The following is a 20,284-nucleotide window of genomic DNA, read 5'->3' as shown; positions in this document are numbered from 1 at the left end:
TAAAGTTTCAACGTGGACTACATGAAAATAAGGTTGTGTCCCCTTTATAATTAATTGTGCGTATATTTAGGACTAATCCTTTCATAAATATAAAGTTAACGAGTTCACTGAGCCACAAGCAGAGAGAAGCTGCCCCTTGCGGCATAATGAAAAGCTGCAACTTGTACCACTCGATAGGCGTTTCCTTTTTTCAGTCTTACCACTGAAATTTCTTTTTGCCAGTAGTTATAATGGCTGCCGCTGCGTCACTGGGCAGATATTCTAGCGGTACGTGTCACTTGTTAATTGGCGGAACGAGAGCGAGGGTGAAGTCTTGGAAGTCTGCATAACTTTATTAGTCCGTGTCTATAGTGTCAGCGCTGTTACTATACACATTATAAATAAAGATTCTCACATTGACAGCTGGATACGTTTGGCTTTGCTTAGTGCTGCCACCAGACTGATGTCCCTACAAGGCGGAAAAGTGCAGTTTTTAGAATGGGAGACCGGGATGAGACGAGTCAGGTACCTGTACATTTGTCCTCCCAGCTCCTTCCAGCTCCAGGATGTGCAGACGGCAGAGGTACGTATCCGGTGTAACCATAGTAACCATAATAGTAACCATATCGCCTCCAGTACATGACTGACTAGTACAGGGGTTATATGTATATATATATATATATATATATATATATATATATAATCTGTATGTGTGAAGCTATGGGTTATGAGCATTTCCCAAGTTTGATATTACTGTAATTCTGCCCATAAATATTGCATTGTATTACTGTAGCAGCAACTGCAGAAAATTTCCGTTCGCAGTTGATCTGCGGTACAATTTTTTTTAATTCCGTGGCGTGACAACTTGCTGCAGGATGGTTGCGTATTTGTTTCAAGTTTTCCCCAATGAAAAAATCCAGACAAAAAGCAACCGTTGCGATTTTTTTTTTTTTTGCTGTGGAACAGCGACAAATAAGCAGAATAAAATCGCAAGTAGTAAAAAAAAAAAAAAAACTATTTCTATGTTAAAGGCTATTTAAGCCTTTGCACCCATTTTTTTTTTTTTTTATTATTATTTTTAAATAGTTTTAGGTGATTTTATGTCTGTATTTGATCCTACAATGAACGTGCTGTATTGAAGAGCTGGGTAGGCAAGATTTAGGGGGGAAAAAAGTAATTCTGTTGTATCATTATAAAAAAACGTTTAAACTATCGGCTGTACCAAGTTCAAACTATATTATAAAGTGAAAGTGCAGATGTGTTTACTAAGCTAAAATAATATCTACATCACATAGTAAATTCAAAGTAGTAGGAATAGTATCTAACTAGATAGGATAAGTAGATGTAGGAAACCGAAAAGTCACCAGATGCAGCACAACATGGAGTACATAATACAGACCAAACTCCTGTCCGCACACCACCCGACGCGCATGTCGCCCTCGATTCTAAAAAGGGGGGGGGGGTATCATTTTCCATATTGACATGTATCTAAGTTCATCAACTTAGATGTGATCGCTCTTCGGTTTATCCTGTGTGTTGGAGACACACAGGAGCGGCTCTCAGCCAAGCCGTCAGTCCAGCTGACTTTTTAGTATTTTACTGTTTACACTTGTCCTGTGTAAGGCCCAGTTTACCTTGTGTTTTGGCCGTACGTTTAGCGTGTATGTAAGGAAAGCTCCCAACGTACACTCTAATCGTGTCTATATGGCTCTATTAGCCTGACGGAGGCTAAAAGAATGACAATTTGGCCGACGGGCTGGTATACATCAGTATACCCTTTTTGAGGGATAGAATAGCATAGTACATTACATCTTTTTTTATCCCGCTAGATGTTGCTAAAATTTGTATACGGTATATGTTTCGTTTTTTTAACTTGAGGACCTATGGGTGATGGATGCCCCTGTATGGCATCTGTCAAAGGCCTCTGTTAGACGTATGTGTTAGGAAGCTCCAGTGACGTAACCTCCTGCTTGAAGCACTCTGGCCATTGATTCCGGCCCAGGAAAAGACCCCGAGGTCACTGTCCATATATGGAGCATCAAAATTTTGGCAGGCGCTCTGGCTGGGAACTCCAGCCACCATCACCATGGTGGCCTTATATCCCCTACGATTGAAAGACCTTTACAGTCCGAGTCTGCCCAAGGAAGCTACATCACTTAGCCTCAGTGATGTGACAGGCCAGTTAAAGAGGCTCTGTCACCAGATTTTGCAACCCCTATCTCTTATTGCAGCAGATCGGCGCTGCAATGTAGATAAGAGTAACGTTTTTTGTTTTTTTTAAACGAGCATTTTTGGCCAAGTTATGACCATTTTTATATTTATGCAAATGAGGCTTTCTAAAGTACAACTGGGCGTGTTTAAAGTTAAAGTACAAGTGGGCGTGTATTGTGTATGTAACATCTGGGCGTTTTTACTTCTTTTACTAGCTGGGCGTTGTGAATAGAAGTGTATGATGCTGACGAATCAGCATCATACACTTCTATTCACAACGCCCAGCTTCTGGCAGTTCAGACACACAGCGTGTCCTCGCTCGTCCGACGCGATGAAGTTCCTGTGGGAGGAAGTGACGTATCATATTCGGCCTGCACAAGTCTGTGGTTCTGGGAGGTGTAGTTTAGTACTACTTATATTAAATCGTACTATACAGCCCCCCAAACCACAGATTTGTGCTTTAAGAAAAGTAGGGTTTACGCTTACTTTCAGTGTATACGGTAATTTAAAATAGGCTGAGGATTAAATAAACTTACTATTTATACATGAAATAATTGGTATAGTTATAGTAATGTTTCTCTGTATAAATAGTGAGTTTTTGACATTGCATATGTCTACGTATTATTAATTTGAATTACTGTAAATTGTATACTCCTCCTTTGCTAAAAATACTCCTCAAAAATTCTAAGAGGAGTATTTTTACTCTGCTTGAAAATATGTAGTGCGACCTCTGCCGCCAATCAGTCATGGAGCTTCCAGTTTGAGGGAATGAGTCTGCCTTTGGGTCAGTTCACACTGTTTTTTGGTGTTGATATTTTGCATTAGATTACCGGCCTGAGACAAAAGACACCGCAAAAAAAAAAGCGTATAAAAACGCTGGCAATTAAAAATCTGATATATATTTTTTTCTTCCTGTCAAAAGACTGTGTGAACTAGGCCTTAGATTTCTTTAACCAGTTCAGGACCGGGCTATTTTGAGCCTTCAGGACCAGACACCATTTAGCCCGTGTTAGTTAAATGGCTATAACTTTTTAATTTGTTGGGCTAACGACGTGATTTTTGCGACGTTTTTTCCATAGACAATGCAGGTTTCTTTTTTTTTTATCGTTTTTATACACACCTTTTTTGCTATTTTAGAATTTTTATTCATAAAGTTTGAAAATAATAGTAAAAAAATAAGCTTTTTTACGTTTCAGCAATTTTTTTTTTGGTAATAACATAGTTTTACCCTAAAATAGACCTTTTATTTGTGATCGTCATTGTCTACCGTAAATTTTAATATATTACATGTCTATATTAGGGTAATTGGGTCAGCGCTAGCGTTACAACAATGATTGGCGGGAGGGGAACGTTTTTTTTTGGGGTGGGTATTTTATTTATTATTTAATTTTTTTTTGCACTTTACTTTACTATTTTTTTATTACTATGGTCTGTCCCTCAAAGGTCAAAAAAGACCTTTGGGGAACTTTATGTATTTTTTTCTTTCTTTTACACCATGTTTTTCCACTGTAACTGCAGCCCCAGATACAGGGGAAATCAGCCCTCTCATAGTGACGATTGTCCCTAATAGGGCTGTGCTGGGTCTTGTAAAACCCAGCAGCAGTCTGCCACTAACGGCACCCGGCGTTCATTGAGCGCTGTGTAAAAAGACATCAGAGAAGACAGAAGCAACGAAAGCTGCTTCTATCCTCTCCTCAGGGTCCCCGGCAGTCACTGACAGCCGGAGACCCGACATTCAGGTGCCTGATCGCGCGGGCAGCAAGTTAAAACCCGAGCCGTAAAAAGACTATGGCTCGGGTTTTAAGGACCCATCCCTGACCGCTGGCCGTAAAAATACAGCCAGCGGTCGGGAACCAGTTAAAATCCCTTTTTGTTGCTCTCTATTCAGGTCATAATGCGGTATATAGAAAAGTAAATAAAAAATACCTGTATACCCTAAAATGTACTATTGTTTTTCTACTTGTGAAATAAAATACCTAAGGCCCCATGCACACGACCGTATTTTTGTGCACCCGTAAATACTGGCGTAAATACGGGTCCTTGGTCACACGTATTCGACCCGTATTGCACCAGTATTTACGGACCCGTGCCCGTAAATACGGGTCCAGTGTCACCCGTATTCCACCCGTATTTCCGGGCATGTTTTCGCTGCAAAATTGCACTGCACTAATCGGCAGCCCTTCTCTCTATCCGTGCAGGATAGAGAGAAGGGACAGCCCTTTCCGCAGAAAAAGTAAAAGACATTCATACTACCCGGCCGTTGTCTTGGTGACGCGTCCCTCTCTTGACATCCAGTCCGACCTCCCTGGATGACGCGGCAGTCCATGTGACCGCTGCAGCCTGTGATTGGCCTGTGATTGGCTGCAGCGGTCACATGGGCTGTAACGTCATCCCAGGAGGCCGGACTGGAGGAAGAAGCAGGGAGTTCTGGGTAAGTATGAACGTCCCCTTTTTTTTTTTTTTTTTTTTTTTTTTTAACAGGTTGATCTTTATTGTGATTGGAAGTCACTGTCCAGGGTGCTGAAACAGTTACTGCCGATCGTTTAACTCTTTCAGTACCCTGGACAGTGACCATTTACTGACGTCGCCTAGCAACGCTCCCGTAATTACGGGGGCACACACGTAGTCACCGTAATTACGGGAGCCCCATAGACTTCTATGGGCCTGCCCGTGTCATAATTATGGCCTGAAATAGGACATGTTCTATATTTTTCAACGGCACGGGCACCTTCCCGTAAGCAGACGGGGAGCTACCCGTGGCCAATAGAGGTCCATGGACCCGTAAAAACGTGCCGTACTTATGGCCCGTAATCACGGGCGTTTTTACGTTCGTGTGCATGGGGCGTAAAGCTTGCTGCGTTTTGCAAAAAATGACACTTACTACAAATATTTTTATAAAATCTCTACAAACCAAAATGTTGTGTATTTAGGCTTTCTTATATTTTAGTATAAACTTTAACGGGTTCTTGCTATCGGGTTTCTTTAGGGATCAGTCCTAGGTCCGCTCCCCTTTTCTTTCTGCACAGTCCCTATTGGACAAACCATCAGCGGATTTGGCTTCCAGTACCATCTCTACGCTGATGACACCCAAATCTATGCCTCTTCCCGTGACAACACCCCTGCTCTAATACAAAACACCAGTGATTGTCTGTCCACTGCCTCTGACATCATGTCCTCTCTCTATCTGAAATTGAATCTTTCTAAAACGGAGCTCCTTGTGTTCCCACCATCTACTAACCTCCCTAAACCTGATGTCTCCAACTCCGTGTGCGGCACTACCATAACTCCTAAGCAGCACGCCCGCTTTCTCTGGGTTATTTTTGACTCTGATCTTTCCTTTACTTCGCACATTCAATCACTTGCACGCTCCTGTCATTTTCACCTCAAAAACATCTCCAGAATCCGGCCTTTTCTTACTGAGGAAACAGCCAAAACCCTCATTATTGCTCTGATTCCCTCTCTTCTTGACTACTGTAACTCATTACTAATCGGTCTTCCACTAACTCTCTTCCCCTCTCCAATCCATTCTTAATGCAGCAGTCGGGCTCCTCTTTCTGACCAACCGCTACACCCATGCCTCTACCCTGTGCCAGTCACTGCACTGGTTGCCCATACCCTTCAGAATTAAATTCAAACGTATTCCTCTCACCCACAAAGATCTCCACAGTGCTGCACCTCCTTACATCTCCTCCCTCATCTCTGTCTACCATCCTACGCGCGCTCTACGTTCTGCCAACGACCTTAGATTAACATCCACCATAATCCGAACCTCCCACTACCATCTCCAAGATGTTTCTTGTGCTGTACCAGTCCTCTGGAACGCGCTACCCAAGACAATCAGATTAATTCCCAATATCCACAGTTTTAAACGTGCCCTGCAAACACATCTTTTTAGACAGGCCTATAACATTCCCTAATCTGACTCTTTTCCCTGATCCCCCTTTTACATTAGTCATGAGGACTTGACCCCCTCATTCAGCAGTATCCCCCACACTCCTTGCACCCTCATGCACTTCATGTCCGTCATACACCGATACTGGCAGGTGACCGGCTCATGCTGCTTTATGTGTACTACCCCATATGTATAGAAGATGGCTGGAGCATTGTACTTAATAAGCACTTTTTACATTTGGTGTCTTCCCTATTTCCTCATAGATTGTAAGCTCTTGCGAGCAGGGTCCTCACTCTTGTTTGAATTGTAAATTTGTTTTGTCACTATGTAATGTCTGATCTTGTCTGTACGTGTTCCCTCTGAATTGTAAAGTGCTGTGGAATTTGTTGGCGCTATATAAATAAAGATTATTATTATTAATAAAGTAACATCTGGCCGCAGTGTTTTCGGGCAAAAAAAATGCTCAGAAATCACAGCAAAAGCGCCATTGAAAACGCGATTAAAGACGTGTGCAATCCAGCCTAAGGCTCTATTCACACTACCATCATGGCTTAGGTTCATAACAGAGCCATGACCGCTATAAAGGATTAACCCCTTAAGGGCGCAGCCTTGTTTTGGCCTTAAGGCTCAGAGCCCATTTTTCAAATCTGACATATTTCACTTTATGTGGTAATAACGTCGGAATGCTTAAACCTATCCAAGCGATTCTGAGATTATTTTCTCGTGACACATTGGGCTTTATGTTAGTGGTAAAATTTGGACAATATATTCAGTGTTTATTGGTGAAAAATTGCAAAATTTAGAGAAAATGTATAAAAAGTAGCATTTTTCAGAATTTAAATGCATCTGCTTGTAAAACAGATGGTTATACCACCCAAAATTGTTACTAGTTCACATTTCCCATATGTCTACTTTAGATTGGCATGTATTAGAAACCTCCTTCTATGTATTAGAAGCCTCCATAAAACACCCCATTTTGAAAACTAGACCCCTCAAAGTATTCAAAACAGCATTTAGAATTTAGTTTATTTAACCCTTCAGGCATTTCACAGAAATTAAAGCAAAGTAGAGGTGAAATTTGCAAATTAAATTTTTCTTGCTGAATTTCAATTGTATTCAATTTTTTTCTGTAACACAGAAGGTTTTACCAGAGAAACACTACTAAATATGTATTGTCCAGATTCTGCAGTTTTTAGAAATGTCCCACATGTGTTTCTAGTGCGCTCGTGGACTAAAACACAAGCTCCAGATGCAAAGAAGGACCTAGTACATTTTAAGGCCTCTTTTTTTTTTTTTTTTTTTTTTTTTTTTTTTTTATTAGAATATATTTTAGGCAGCATGCCAGGTTTGAAGAGGTGTTGAGGTGCCAAAACAGTAGGAATCCCACAAAAGTGACCCCCATTTAGGAAACTACACCCCTCAAGGAATTAATTTATGGTTGTTGTTACCATTTTGACCCCACAGTTTTTACACAGCACGTAAAGTGCATCAATACCCCATTTGTGGCGATAAACTGCCGTTTGGGCAAATGGGTGGCCTCAAAAGGAAGGAGCGCTGTGTGTTCTTTGGAGTGCAGATTTTGCAGGATTGGTTTTCGGGTGCCATGTCGCATTTGCAGTGCCCCAGAGGTATAAAAGCAATGGAAACCCACCAGAAGTGACCCCATTTTGGAAACTACACCCCTCAAAGAATTCATTTATGGTTGTTGTTACCATTTTGACCGCACAGTTTTTTCACAGCACCTATTTGAATTGGGCTGTGAAATTAAAAAAATGACATTGTTTCCAATAAGATGTCATTTTTTTATAAAAATTTCTTATTTTCACAGGGAACAAAATACCCCGTTTTGTTGCCCAATGTCTCCTGAGTGCAGCAGTACCCCATTTGTGGCGATAAACTGCCATTTGAGCCCATGGGAGGCCTCAGAAGGGAAGGAGCGCTGTGTGTTCTTTGGAGTGCAGATTTTGCTGGATTGGTTTTCGGGTGCCATGTCGCATTTGCAGAGCCCCAGAGGTATCAAAGCAATGGAAACCCACCAGAAGTGACCCCATTTTGGAAACTACACCCCTCAAGTAATTAATTGATGGGTAATGTGACCATTTAGACCCCATAGTTTCTTCACAGAACTTATTTGAATTGGGCTGTGAATTTTGAAAAAAAATTTTTTTTTCCAATAATATGTAGTTTTAGCTCAAAATTTCTTATTTTGACAAGAAATAAAATACTCCATTTTGTTGCCCAATTTGTCCTGAGTGCAGCAATGCCCAATTTGTGGTGATAAACGGACGTTTGGGCCCATGGGAGGGCTCAGAAGGAAAGGACCACCATTTGGCCTACTGGGGATTTTCTGGTGCGAAGTCATGTATGCAGAAGCCCCTGAGGTACCAGTACAGTTGAAACCCCCAAGAAGTGACCCCGTTTTAAAAACTACACCCCTTAAGGCATTCATCTAGAGGTGTAGTGAGCATTTTGACCGGAGACATACACCCCATAAACTGTAATGTGGGTTCTCACGGGTATGGCAATACGCTCAATGTGGCTGTTATCAGCTGCCTGGGCACACAGCAGGGCTCAGAAGGGAAAGCTGAGGGGGATAAGATGTGCGGAGTGCATCAGGATAAGTAAAACTGGGGTAGATTAAAAATCAAGTGATTTATGATACATTTTGAAGCACTCTTTCATACGGAGCCTTAGTTTTTCGGGACACGTGTCACATTGATATATTGTGTCCTCCCTTATCCCCCTCTTATAGCAGACTTTGTACCTCTTTTGACTTTTTCCTTTCTTGCCAGTTTGGGGAACTTCTCCTGGAAAGTGTTGCCCTGGTACGATGCGTGTGGCCCCGCTTCCAGAAGTACTGGGTGCCCTTCCTTCTTGGTCCCTAAAAATTAGTTTCTTGATAATCACCTCTTGAAATTCCAGGAAAGTTCCCGGCTGGCCTGCACATCGACGTAGCACGTACACATTGTACAATGCCATCTGTATGATGTGCACGGCCAGCTTCTTATACCACACTGCATGGCGCTGTAGGGCTTCAGGACTTGATCTGACAAGTCCACCCTCTCATGTACCTATTGTAGTCCAGGATGCAGTCTGGTTTGGGGTTCTCAGTACTGGTACCTCGTACAGGTACATGGGTACTGGTGTGGCATCTCTCTTGTCTTGTACTTGACACATAATATGTTGCTGCTAGATTGTGCCCTGCTCTCACCCCTTCTGAGTGTTTGCCCAAGCAGAATCTTAGGGAGGCCTCTCAGATTTCTTCTAGCAGTGCCGCATGCTGCAGGACTTATGGAAGCGAGGCACTTGAAGAGTGGGATGCTGGTATAAAAATTATCCAGGTAGAGTTGGTAAGCCTGGTCCAGCAGTGGGTGCACCAAATCCCACACAATTTTTGCATTAACTCCCAGTAAGGGGGGGGGCATTCTGGGGGCTGAGCACTGGTGTCCTTCCCTTCATATATCCTAAATTTGTAGGTATACCCTGATACACTCTCGCACAGCTTATACATATTCACACCATACCTTGCCCTCCTACCCGGCAGGTACTGGCGGAATTGAAGCCTCCCTTTAAAATTTACCAAGGACTCCTCAATAGAAATACACTTCTCGGGGGTGTATGCTTGGGAAAACCGGGCACTGAAACGGTCTAATAGGGGTCTCCGTTTATACAAACGCTCAAAACTGGGGTCGTCTTGGAGTAGGCAATGCTCATTAGGAGAAGCTAAGTATTGCCTCGTTTTTATTTTTTTTTAGGTTCCAGTTCAGTTCTGAAGTTGAATTGAGGGGCCTATATATTAGAAACACCCCATTTTAGAAACTAGACCCCTCAAAGTATTCACAACAGCATTTAGAAAGTTTATGATCTCTTTAGGTGTTTCACAGGAATTTAGAGCAAAGTAGAGGTGACATTTACATATTTATTTTTGTCAGAAAATCCTTTTTTCCAGTACATCCCTCATGACAGCACCACAGGAGGTTGCCCTATTGACCTCTGTAGGGACAGGAAGACAGAGAGGTTAAAAGGCCCCTCCCACCACCCACTTGTCAGTGTTCTTCCTGTCCCTACAGGGTCAGGAGCAGAGAGACGTCGCTCCTGTGTTACTGCAGGAAAAAACTCGGGCAGGGGGCAAGATCGGGGGGTCCGTGCACTCCCCCTTCTCTTCCCCCTAAAGCCTAGGCTAACACCCCTCGAACGAGAGGTCCCTTAGCTCCCACCCTAAGACACCTACCGGAGGAATCCTAGGCAGGGTTCGGGTAGTGTGTGAGGGTTGGGGATTCCCAAGCAGGCTTCGGCCTGGCCGCGTGACCAGGCGGGGACCGGCAGCTCCATAAATTTGGACGCACCGGCAGGGATCCTCGCTGCGCCGCATAGCAAGCCTCAGTCGCCGGCTATGGCGGCTGCACTCCAACGAATAGCCGACCGGAAATTATGTTGGGCTACTTCCGGTCCGCGGACATCTTGGAAGGCGGGAAATTCAAAATGCCCGCATTTAAAGGGACACACACAGGTATGTAGTTAGAGCTGATAACTCTAACTTGGATTATTTTTGTGGATTGCATATTGCATTGCCTGTTACCTGTCGCGGTATGGAACTTCCTCGTCCTGACGGAACTCCAGATATGTCCCAGGGTCACGTGAGTCTCACCCTTGGGGTAAGGGTTATGACTCCTTATGTATGCACACCATACTTACCTTCTGTTTTCTCTAGGATAAAGATTCCTCTCAGAGACAAACTGATAAAAAGAAGGTTAAAAAATGTGCGACTTGTGCAAAAAAATATCCAGTCACATACAAAACAATTGCGTCAGGAAGAAGTGAGTCAGTCAGTAGCCTCCCTCGCCCCTCCTCAAGAAACTCCCTCTCACTCCCGGGCAAAAAGACTATGGATGGAAGTGGATCAAAAATATTGTCCTCCCTCTCAGGGGTCTGACTCGGAGCAGGAGTGTTATTACCTATCGGAGGGTGAGTAAGCAGAAGGAGAGGAACTCTTGCCTTCAACTTCTTCCACTCAAGAGAAAAAAAAATTCTTCTCTTCCGAGATGTCTGATACCTTAATTCAGGCAATACGGGAAACCATGGATATTCCCGAAGAAGACCAACCACATACCATCCGGGATGAGATGTATGGAGGTCTAACGGAAAAGAAAACGAAGGTTTTTCCGGTAAACGAAAATTTCAAAAGAATGGTGACAACTGAATGGGAAGATTCTGAAAAAAGGCTCTTCATTTCTAGAGATTTTAAAAACAGACTTCTCTTTGATCCAGAAGACACTAGACCTTGGGATGAGATCCCAAAAGTAGATGTCCCAGTAGCCAGGGTTGCTAACAAAACCGCAATCCCATTTGAAGATTCCTCTCAGTTGAAGGAAGCCATGGACCGAAAGGCAGACGGGCTACTGAAAAGAGCGTGGGAATCTTCCTCTGCTTTGATCTCGACTAATATCGCGGCCACATCAGTAGCAAGAGCAATGTTTATATGGTTAAACCAGCTGGAGACCCATTTGATGATGAAAAAATCATGACAAGATCTATTAGAATCTCTACCCTTACTAGAGATGGCAACTGGATTCTTGGTAGACGCTTCAGCGGAATCTATTAGATTTGCTACCAGGAATGAGGCTCTCTCAAATGCTGCTAGAAGAGCATTATGGCTCAAAATGTGGTCAGGAGATACGAAGTCCAAGAACAAATTATGTTCTATTCCATTTACAGGGTCTCTGATGTTCGGTCCTCTCCTGGATAACATGCTGGAGAATGCAGCAGATAGGAAAAAGGGGTTTCCTGAAGAGAAACCAAAAAAAAAACCTCAGTTTGGGAGGTTTCGCCAACAGAGGGATCCTACCTTACAGAACTACAGCGGGAAAGGGAAGTCCGGTCGCTGGAGTTACCCCAAAGGAAGAAGGGGTCGAGGATATCTCCTTAACCCCAATAATTAATTTCAGCCCTCAAAGCAATGACGCCAAGAGCGTAGGAGGAAGACTCCTACAATTTTATCCCAAATGGTCGAGAATAACCCAGAACCCCTGGGTTCTAAAGATTATAGAAGAAGGGTACAAAATAGAATTTTCCTCCATTCCTCCAGAGAAATTTCTAATAACCCAGTACCAAGCAAAAGACCTTCATCAGATCCTTATCCGGGACGTCCAGAAACTACTCAAATTGAGAGCCATTTCTCCAGTTCCCCACAATGAAAAATGCAAAGGCCACTATTCAAAAATCTTCTTAGTCAAAAAACCAAACGGTTCCTACAGGACAATAATCAACCTGAAGATCCTAAACAAGTGGGTGAAATATTGAAAATTCAAGATGGAGTCTATCAGATCGACTATTCCTCTAATAAGGGAAGAGGCATCAATGTGTACGATCGATTTAAAGGATGCGTATTATCACGTTCCTATCCACCCCGCTTACCAGAGATTCCTCAGATTCGCAATTCAGGATGGTCCTTCCATTCTCCACTTCCAGTTTGTCTGCCTCCCTTTTCGGCATTTCCTCCGCCCCCAGAATTTTTACAAAAATTATGGCAGAGATCATGGCATTCGTAAGAAGTCAGGGCATAGTAATTATCCCATATCTAGTCGACTTCTTGTTGACGGCAGATACTCCGTCTATCTTAGACAGTCATCGGTCACAGGTTCTTTCCCTACTACAGGAATTGCGATGGATAATCAACTTCCAGAAGTCAAGTCTTCCTCCCTAAAAAACAGAAGGTCTTCTTAGGAGTACTACTATACTCCTCCCTTCAACATTCCTTCCTCCCAGTAGAGAAACAAATACTCCTACTGGCAGAAGTAAGGAAATTTTGGGGGAAAGTATGCGGATGTTGGGAATGATGACGTCTTGCATCCAATCTATTCCATGGAGTCAATTTCACTCCAGACCCTTACAGAATCTGATCTTGTCCCAGTGGGATCGAAAACAGAACTCCCTGAATTCAAATTTCCGAGACTGTGAAATCATCCCTCCTGTGGTGGCTCTGCACAAACAACATAGACAAGGGAGTCCCTGGAGAATGGTCCCTAAACAGGGAAGTCTTTCTGTCCTTAACCCGAAGATGGGGTTATCCACAAATAGACCTGTTTGCCACGAGGAAAAACTCCCAAGTAGAGACATTCTTCTCCCTAAATCTCAGAGACAACCCATTGGGAGTAGATGCATTGTCCCAACCCTGGGGCATGGATCTGGCCTATGCCTTTCCTCCGTTTCCTCTAATACCAATGGTATTAAGAAAAATCCAGGAAGATTTGACAAAGCTCATCATTATTCTTCCCTATTGGCCAAAAAGAAGTTGGTTTCTAATCGTAAAATACCTAGCGTTGGAAGACCCTATCATGCTCCCAGTCAGGGAGAATCTTCTCTCTCGGGGTCCCTTATTCTTTCAGGGAATAGAAACTCTGAAATTGTCAGCCTGGATCCTGAAAGGCAGATCTTGAGGAACCACGGTCTGTCAGATGAGGTAATTTCAACTATCTTATCAAGTCATAAAGAAGTTACCTCAAAAATCTATCAAAAAATTTGGAAGAAATTCTGTTCCTGGTATGGAGACCCAGGACCAGACCCCTTTTTCTCCCAACATCGCGAAAATCCTAGATTTTTTACAATCGGGATTCAAAAAAGGGCTTAGCCCTAGTATCTTAAAAGTACAGATTTCAGCCTTAGGTAATTTTTTTTAACACTCCCCTGGCTGAACATGGGTGGATCAGAAGATTCACTCAAGCGGTCTCTAAACTGAAACCTTCCCTAAAGAAATCAGTTCCTACCTGGGATTTGAATGTGGTGTTAACGACTCTTTGTGAGCCCCCCTTTGAGCCGCTCGACACAATTAGTATGCATTTTTTAACTCTAAAAGCTGCATTCTTAGTTGCTATTACTTCAGCAAGAAGGATTGGAGAAATCCAATCTCTGTCAGTCATAGAACCGTACCTAAAAGTACAAGAGAATAAGATCATTCTAAAGCTGGATCCTTCCTTTATTCCAAAGGTATCTACTGCTTTCCATCGGGAACAAGAAATAATTCTACCTTCCTTTTTATCCAGATCCAAAAAACCAAGAAGAAGAAAAATTCCATTGCCTGGATGTCAGGCGAACAATTCTTCAGTATCTGGATAGAACCTCCTCCTGGAGATGAGATAAAAATCTATTTGTCCTCTTTGGGGGAAAGAATAGAGGAAAGAAAGCCTCAAAAGGCTCTCTAGCGAGATGGGTAAAAACTACCATACAAGAAGCCTACAAGTCCCAAAGACTATGTGCCCCACAAGGCATCAGAGCCCATTCAACGAGGGCAGTTTCGGAATCCTGGGCAGAAAGAAGAGAAGCCTCTATGGACCAAATCTGCAGAGCTGCCACTTGGTCAAGCCATAATACATTTTGCAAACATTATAGGCTAGATGTTCTGTCCGATACGGATTTAAGTTTTGGACGGAAAGTCCTCCAATCCGTAGTCCCGACCTGAGCATTATAATCTGGTATTGCTCCTGTGGTGCTGTCATGAGGGATGTACTGGAAAATAGGAATTAGACCTACCGGTAATTGTATTTCCAGGAATCCATCATGACAGCACCCTTACATTCCCTCCCTTATTGAAATTCTGATTTGTGCAATTAACATGTCAGTTATTATCCCTAGAAATAAAATAGGGTTGCATCCATCCTGGTGTAGTAATTGAAAAACACTGGCAAGTGGGTGGTGGGAGGGGCCTTTTAACCTCTCTGTCTTCCTGTCCCTACAGAGGTCAATAGGGCAACCTCCTTTGGTGCTGTCATGATGGATTCCTGGAAATACAATTACCGGTAGGTCTAATTCCTATTATACCATTTTTTTTCTATAACACAAAAGGTTTTACCAGAGAAACGCAACTTAATACTTATTGCCCAGATTCTGCAGTTTTGAGAAATATCCCACATGTGGCCCTAGTGGGTTAATGGACTGAAGCATCGGCCTCCGAAGCAAAGGACCACCTAGTGGATTTTGAGGCCTCTTTTTTTTATTAGGCACCATGTCCGGTTTGAAGCGGTCTTGTGGTGCCAAAACAGTGGAAACCCCCCAAAAGTGACTCCATTTTGGAAACTAGACCCCTTGAGAAATTCATTGTAGTTTTCTTGGTGTGCATGCGGCTTTTTGATAATTTTTTTAATTCTATTTTTAAGTGGCGTGGTGTCTAAAAAAAAAACAGCAATTCTACTATTTTGTTTTTTTATTCTATTTTTTTTACAGCGTTCACCGTGCGCTATAAGTGACATATTGACTTTATTCCGCGGGGCGATACGATTACGGCGATACCATATGTTTATAGTTTTTTGTTTTTTTTATGTCTTATGGCGTTTGCACAATAAAATACGTTTTGTAAAGAATCATTCACTTTTTGTGTTACCTTATTCTAAGAGCCAAAACTTTTTTATTTTTCCATCAATAAAGCCATGCGAGGACATTTTTTGCGTAACGAACTGCAGTTTCAATCATTACCATTTTTAGAGACATGCGACTTTTTGATCTCTTTTTATTCCATTTTTTTGGGTGGTGAAGTGACCAAACAATTGTGATTCTGGTACGGTTTATTATTATTTTCTTTTACGGCGTTCACCGTGCGGGATAAATAACGAAATAATTTTGTAGTTCGGGCCGTTACGGACGCGGCGATACCAATTATGTATAGTTTGTTTATTTTTATTAATAATAAAGGACTGATAAGGGAAAAAGGGGGATTTTTAGTTTTTATAACTTTTCAAACTTTTATTTTCTTATTTTTCCACTTTTTTTTTTTTTTTTTTTTTTACTTTATTACTTTGTCCCACTAGGGGACTTGAGGGCAGGAGGCCCTGATGGCTATTCTAATACACTGCACTACATGCGTAGTGCAGTGTATTAGAACTGTCAGCTACTCACTGACAGCAAGCATAGTGGGAGCTGCGGCAGCTGCTGTACGAGACAGCAGCTGTCACAGCTCCTGTATGTGTCGGGAGGACGGCCGTGACGTACTATTCCGTCATGGAGCGCGAACAGGGCTGTTTCCATGACGGAATAGTAAGTCATGGAGCGTTAAGGGATTAAATGGATCTCAATGATTCCTTAGGTATCATATTGAATTATAATGGGGTCTGTCAGGCATCCATAAGGGTTCTTGTCACCAAAAATACTGGCACCTCTGATGGGGTAAAATGTAAAAATGTGTCATTCCATTCCATTTTATCTTCTATTTTACAGGATAACAAGATCCCTGTTTTCTTGGGTAGAGATGTTCTATACCAGACAGGAATGCGAACAGGAAATCATCCAAAAATCCATGCAAAGTTTGCAAAGAAGGGTCTGGCAACAAGGCTGAACTTCAGCACTGGTAACTTTCTGCATACATAAAAGTTTAATACCATCACAATGGAGTTAGCACCTATAATACCCCTTGGGCAGCACTATAGCCATAAGACATAATCTACAACTAGAAAACCTATATATGGCTCATGTACATGTATACACAAGAAAAAAGAAAATAAATTCTCATACAGACATATGTGAGTCCAAAATAATTTTATTGTTCCACAGATGGAATACCCTCCCAAAGATATCTATACAAAAAACATTCAATTTAAAACATACTTAAAATCAGACATTCCGAGATGATCAATACACCACCATAGCCTATATGTTGTAACAATGTATACTAAGAACAGGTAAATGGCACCACATAGTGGGAGTTTGAAAGTCTACAACCCAGTGCAAAGTTATATGGTGTCAGTCTACCCACTCTCCAGGTATAGGTATATCCCTGTTGTAATAGCAGTTAACATACATCATTGTGAGACATAGTTGCATATCGTTTACCTGAAGCTGGCATGGTGGCTATTGACGGTGTCAGAGAAATAACACCTCGATGCGCGTTTCGCACCCTTCGTCAGGAGGTGATGCTAGTGTGCAGAAGTATGGTATAAGTACTATACCTGTATATTGGTAACCAATGGCGCATGACGATTAATTAGGTCCTCCCACGTGTGTCTTCCGCGTCAGGAGCGTTCCGTGCAGAGATGGAATCCCCCATCTCTGCATTTCCGCCCTCACTATGACAACTTCCGGCACAGCATGTGGAGGGCCAATCAAGCGCATTGTCACGTTACCCTATGTGTCAAGAAGTCTGGCGATATATTATAGATCAGCCATTTAGACTGTTTACAATGTATTTCTGCAGGGAGAGGTTTCAATATAGATAAAGTCTGTCACCAACCATCAATGCCTTTTTGCGGTTTATTGCACTCGCCATACCCCTATATGTATCATGAAAGTTTGAGTCCCCACACTTCGTCAGATACTTTAAAGTATAAATATACATTTGTCATAAGATAAACGGTAGGCGGGAATGAACGGGGAGGGAGACCACCACCCATACCCAACACAGGCGGTGGAAATCCCCCACCCGGACACCCATAACAGCCGCACCGCGACCCACATGTCATAAATATACATATCCAATACCTGGGACACACTATAAGAGTATATCAACCGTCACGTTACACGGAATGCACCATCGACGGGAGGACGGACACACGCGATGCGCACCCCGCGCCCCACAATAACACGGGACACTCCAAAATAGAGGAGGTGTATTAAATGCATACATCCACATGTACATGTATAAATAGTTTATTTACCTGGGGTACACTCGGCGAAGGCCACCATCTGAATGGACAGTCGCAGTCCACCGAGAGCACCCCAGACACAAGGATACAGCAATAGAAATGTGGTGCTATATGTAGTATTACCAAATACATTCCCTTTACATGGGTGATAATAGAAACAAATAACCTCTATATATAATATATTAGGCTATTGCCTAAAGAAAAGATAAAAAATAATATATTATAAGAAAAATATACTAGAGTACGAGGAGGGTGGACTGCAGCCAAACTCCTCATACAAAATACCATAAAATCTATCCATTGGTCGCCGGAACAGCCCGGAGAAAACTCCAAACCAGTTCGGGAAGCAAGGGACAGATAATTATCAGTAAATCTATGTGCTAAAACTTAAAATAACAACAAATAGATGTTTTATTAGTGTTAATTAATTGATAAAACTAATGTGTATATAGTCAGGTATGGTGATAGTGGACATTCAGCCACACTCGACATACAACTGTTACAGAGAATCTGTCCATTGGTCACCGGAACAGCCCGGAACCAATTCCAGACCGGTCCGGGAAGCGAGGGACAGATATACAAAAAATGAATAAAAGTAAAAATATCCATTGTGGGGGGGCGTGGCCAGCTACTGATGTGAGAGGACGTGTGTGGCGATAGCTCCGGGCCAGCATCCTGTATTATATCCTCCTGACGGTACTGTACTCCGTGAAATCTGCCAAAATTCCTTACCAGCTGCGTCGGAAGGGAAGGACATCTTCCAAGAAAAAGATGAGTCCGCCTAAAGTGATGGACGCGGCGGAAAAGCTGAAATCATATGCCCGCGTGGTGATCCAAGATGGCGCCGGTGGGAGCTCTGCTGTGCAGGCCGCGGCAGTGGCAGGGACATCCACCCCAGTTTCCTCGGAACAGGATGCGGGAATCACGCTGCAGGAGGCATCGGATAAGCTGCTGACAGCCATCCTTGAGACACGCACGACACTCACGGCTAAGATAGATGAGGTGAGAGTGGACGTGGGCCTATTGAGGCAGGACCTGCAGAATGTGCGGGAGAGAGTCACGGAGACAGAGGGCAGGATTTCGGCCTTGGAAGATCTTACTGCTAATATGCCTGCGGCTATTTAAGATCTGCACCGTAAAGTTGATCTGTGGTGCCAGAAAGCCGACGATTTGGAAAATAGATCGCGCCGCAATAATCTCCGCATTGTGGGGTTGCCGGAGAGGGCAGAGGGGCAGAGATCGGGAGAATTTGTGGAGAAATGGCTGAAGGAGACCTTCCCAACGGCATCATTCTCGCTGGCGCATGCGATAGAAAGGGCGCACAGGGTCCCAGCACGATTACCACCTCCGGGTGCTCCCCCAAGACCTCTGCTTGCTCGGATGTTGAACTGCAAAGATCGGGACACGGTTCTGCTGGAAGCTCGGAAGGCCGGAGGGATCCGATTTGAAAATGCTTGTGTGTCCATATATCCGGATTTTTCTCCTGATTTGCAGAGACAGAGGGCGTCTTATGTCCTTATCAAGCGCCGACTCCGGGACCTGCAGATTCCTTATTCGATGGCATATCCGGCTAGATTGCGGGTGGTGGATGGAGATAGAGCCATATTCTTTACGGATCCAACTGAGGCGGAAGAATGGCTTACGAGAAAGCATAGGCAATCTCCCCGATGATGAGTGCTGTGGCTGTGCAGGATGGGAAGTTGTTTCCGACATATGGAACTCATGGATACCCCATATTGCTTATATTACAGAAGTTCCAGTTGAAAGTATCCTTATAAGATAATGATGTGATGATGTAACATATTATCTGCAACATGTTATGGGGGGAATGAGGTCCGTGTTATAAGCTGGGCAGTTTAATCCCCATAGTCTCATCCTTATATGTTCTAAATAGGAGGGATGGGGGACCGATAATATGCGTCAGGTATTAAAATGTCTTTATAATACCTGGGGATGCTGGCTGGGAGAAACGCTATACCTATACAGATAGTGTATTTGCGGCAGAAATAAGCTAGCCGTAGAAACTACCCCCTAGAGTATAGGCTACAAAGGTTTGCTCCTGTTGAGCAATGTTTGTTTTTGAGGTTGTTATGAAGGATATTGAGTCAACTCACATTACCGCAGAAATCGGCATTGATATTGCACACCTACGAGTCATGGAGGGTACTGTATATGGGATTGGGACAATTGTCACTCAGGGGTTGGGGGGTAGACTCCTGGGCAATGGTGCTCCAATATGTGTTAACAGTATGAAATGGCAGGATTACGGTTAATGTCCTGGAATGTCCGGGGAATGGGGTCTCCTGAAAAGAGGCATATGATATTCGCTACTGTGCGGGGACAGCGTCCACATTTAACGTGTCTACAGGAAACACACATGACACCGGATACTGTGTCGAGTCTGAATAAGCCCTGGGTACAGTGGGTGGGACATGCCTCACACACCTTGTACTCCAGAGGGGTGGCCATCTTAGTGCACGTAGAGCTCCGTTGGAAATTGCTACAATCCAATATGGACCCGGAGGGGCGGTACATTTTTTTTACATGCGGTCCTAGATGACTGCCCATATGTGATCTT

The 20,284-nt window shown here is 43.2% G+C and overlaps 1 protein-coding gene across 1 annotated transcript in view; it reads left to right on the top strand.

The window, feature by feature from the left end:
- Positions 1 to 354: 354 nt before the first annotated feature.
- The window catches only part of LOC142743619 (uncharacterized), a 38,239-nt gene continuing 18,309 nt past the window's right edge, over positions 355 to 20,284 (top strand). The window contains exons 1-2 of the mRNA XM_075854561.1: positions 355 to 562; positions 16,286 to 16,415. Of these exons, the coding sequence (XP_075710676.1) occupies positions 443 to 562; positions 16,286 to 16,415 (250 nt within the window). The 5' untranslated portion in view covers positions 355 to 442. The remainder of the gene's footprint in view (positions 563 to 16,285; positions 16,416 to 20,284) is intronic.

Source organism: Rhinoderma darwinii, chromosome 1, assembly GCF_050947455.1.
Source record: "Rhinoderma darwinii isolate aRhiDar2 chromosome 1, aRhiDar2.hap1, whole genome shotgun sequence".
Lineage (NCBI taxonomy): Eukaryota > Metazoa > Chordata > Amphibia > Anura > Rhinodermatidae > Rhinoderma > Rhinoderma darwinii.
The sequence above is the reverse complement of the archived record's forward strand: the minus strand, read 5'-3'. Positions and strand labels throughout refer to the sequence as shown.